At 42.5% G+C, this 1,510-nt stretch overlaps 1 protein-coding gene across 1 annotated transcript; it reads left to right on the forward strand.

Moving 5' to 3' along the window:
- The first annotated feature begins 591 nt into the window (after positions 1-591).
- LOC140811170 (uncharacterized) lies at positions 592-1,068 on the forward strand. Its single transcript, XM_073169040.1, has one exon. The coding sequence runs from the start codon at positions 592-594 to the stop codon at positions 1,066-1,068; it is 477 nt and encodes a 158-aa protein (XP_073025141.1).
- The last annotated feature ends 442 nt before the right edge of the window (positions 1,069-1,510 follow it).

Here is a 1,510-nt window from a genome sequence, read left to right on the forward strand (position 1 = left end):
TCAGTTTGTATACTCGTACATTCTCGTATTGGGCAATTGTCGCTCACGTCCTTGTTTTCATCTTGGGCACCCCATTCCACGGGGCAGGTCTTAGGTTGGACGGTTCGGACAACCAGTGCAGTGGCTAGAGCAGTTGGGTTTTCGGTGGTGATCCAGTGGAGGTTTTCTGTGGTTTATCGTTTTCTCGTTCAGAATTATGTTATGGTTGTAATAATGTTTAAGACTGATGTTATTGCTCTGTTTTCGTTTGGGTTGTAAGATGATTAAGTATTTGGTTTCGCTGTTTAACTGTTGGTATTAAGTTTAATGTTGCATGTTTATTAGTTTGTTTAGTAGTGGCTCGGGTAAGGGAGCTACATTTGGTGGTATCAGAGCATGCAAAGATTTTTGGGACATTAGTAATTCTGTTTTGAGGATTTAGAAGTTGATTTTAGTTTCCTTTCAGATGTCAGGAGATGGAAGCAGTCACGTAGTGTGGGACATGGCCGTTATGGCGACGATGAGGCTGGCCGAGAACATCGTCGTAGAGATCGTGACGGAAGGCGTCACCGAGATCATGATGAAAGGAGACGTTGGAACCGTGTCAACATTATGGATTTCATGAAGATTGGACCTCCACCGTTGACCGGAGATGAGAATGCTGATGTTGCTGAAGCTTGGGTTGATATCATGGAGCAGTGTTTTCTAGTGCTGCACTATGACGAGGATGAGAAGATGGAGGTAGCTGATTTCATGATCCAAGGAAAAGCTCGGAAATGGTGGAAACCTGTTTCTGTCATTCTAGTTCAGCAGCATGGGCGGATTCGTTGGGAAAATTTCCGTCAGGCCTTCATCAATCATCACTTTCCGCCAGCTCTTCGCCAGGCGAAGGAGATGGAACTGTTGACCATTAAGCAAGGAGATTCGAACATTGAGGATTATCATAAGCGTTTTAAAGATCTGTTGTCGTACGCTCCTCACATCAATGAGAATTCTGCAGCAAAATATTCTCACTTTTTGAATGGTTTGAACCAGGAGATTTTTATCGGGTTTCTGTCTGTGATGATCCTACTTCGTACGAAGGATTAGTGAATCGTTGTCGTCAAGCCGAGATCAGTATTGCTAGTGTTAGAGTAGGTGCCCGTCGAGCCAAGTGTTGGCCGAGGGTTCATGATTAAACTCTATGTATAAACAGTCTTTATTTTAATAATATTTGACTTTATCGTTTTGGCACTTCTTTATCTGTATACCCATGCTAGTTTCATAGATAAAGCCCTTGAATATACAAATAGAAGAAAGAATATGAGATGCTCATATGATGAGTATCATGAAACTCGTATTTGAAATACTGTATATTCTAAACGGTTCCTAGTCGATTCAGCCACCATTAAGAAGGATATAGGCCGCACGAGTTAGAGACTAGTATCTGCGATGTGAGTACCATGTTTCATTGGTAGGAGACATTGTGATGTCCGAACATGCAGATAGGTGCTCCTTGTAGAGAGTGCACTGAACAACCCTCCATAAAAGG

This window comes from Primulina eburnea, chromosome 14, assembly GCF_022965805.1.
Source record: "Primulina eburnea isolate SZY01 chromosome 14, ASM2296580v1, whole genome shotgun sequence".
NCBI lineage: Eukaryota > Viridiplantae > Streptophyta > Magnoliopsida > Lamiales > Gesneriaceae > Primulina > Primulina eburnea.

Coding starts and splice junctions, on each gene's coding strand:
- LOC140811170 (XM_073169040.1), top strand. CDS start 592: ATGGATTTCATGAAGATTGGACCTCCACCGTTGACCGGAGATGAGAAT.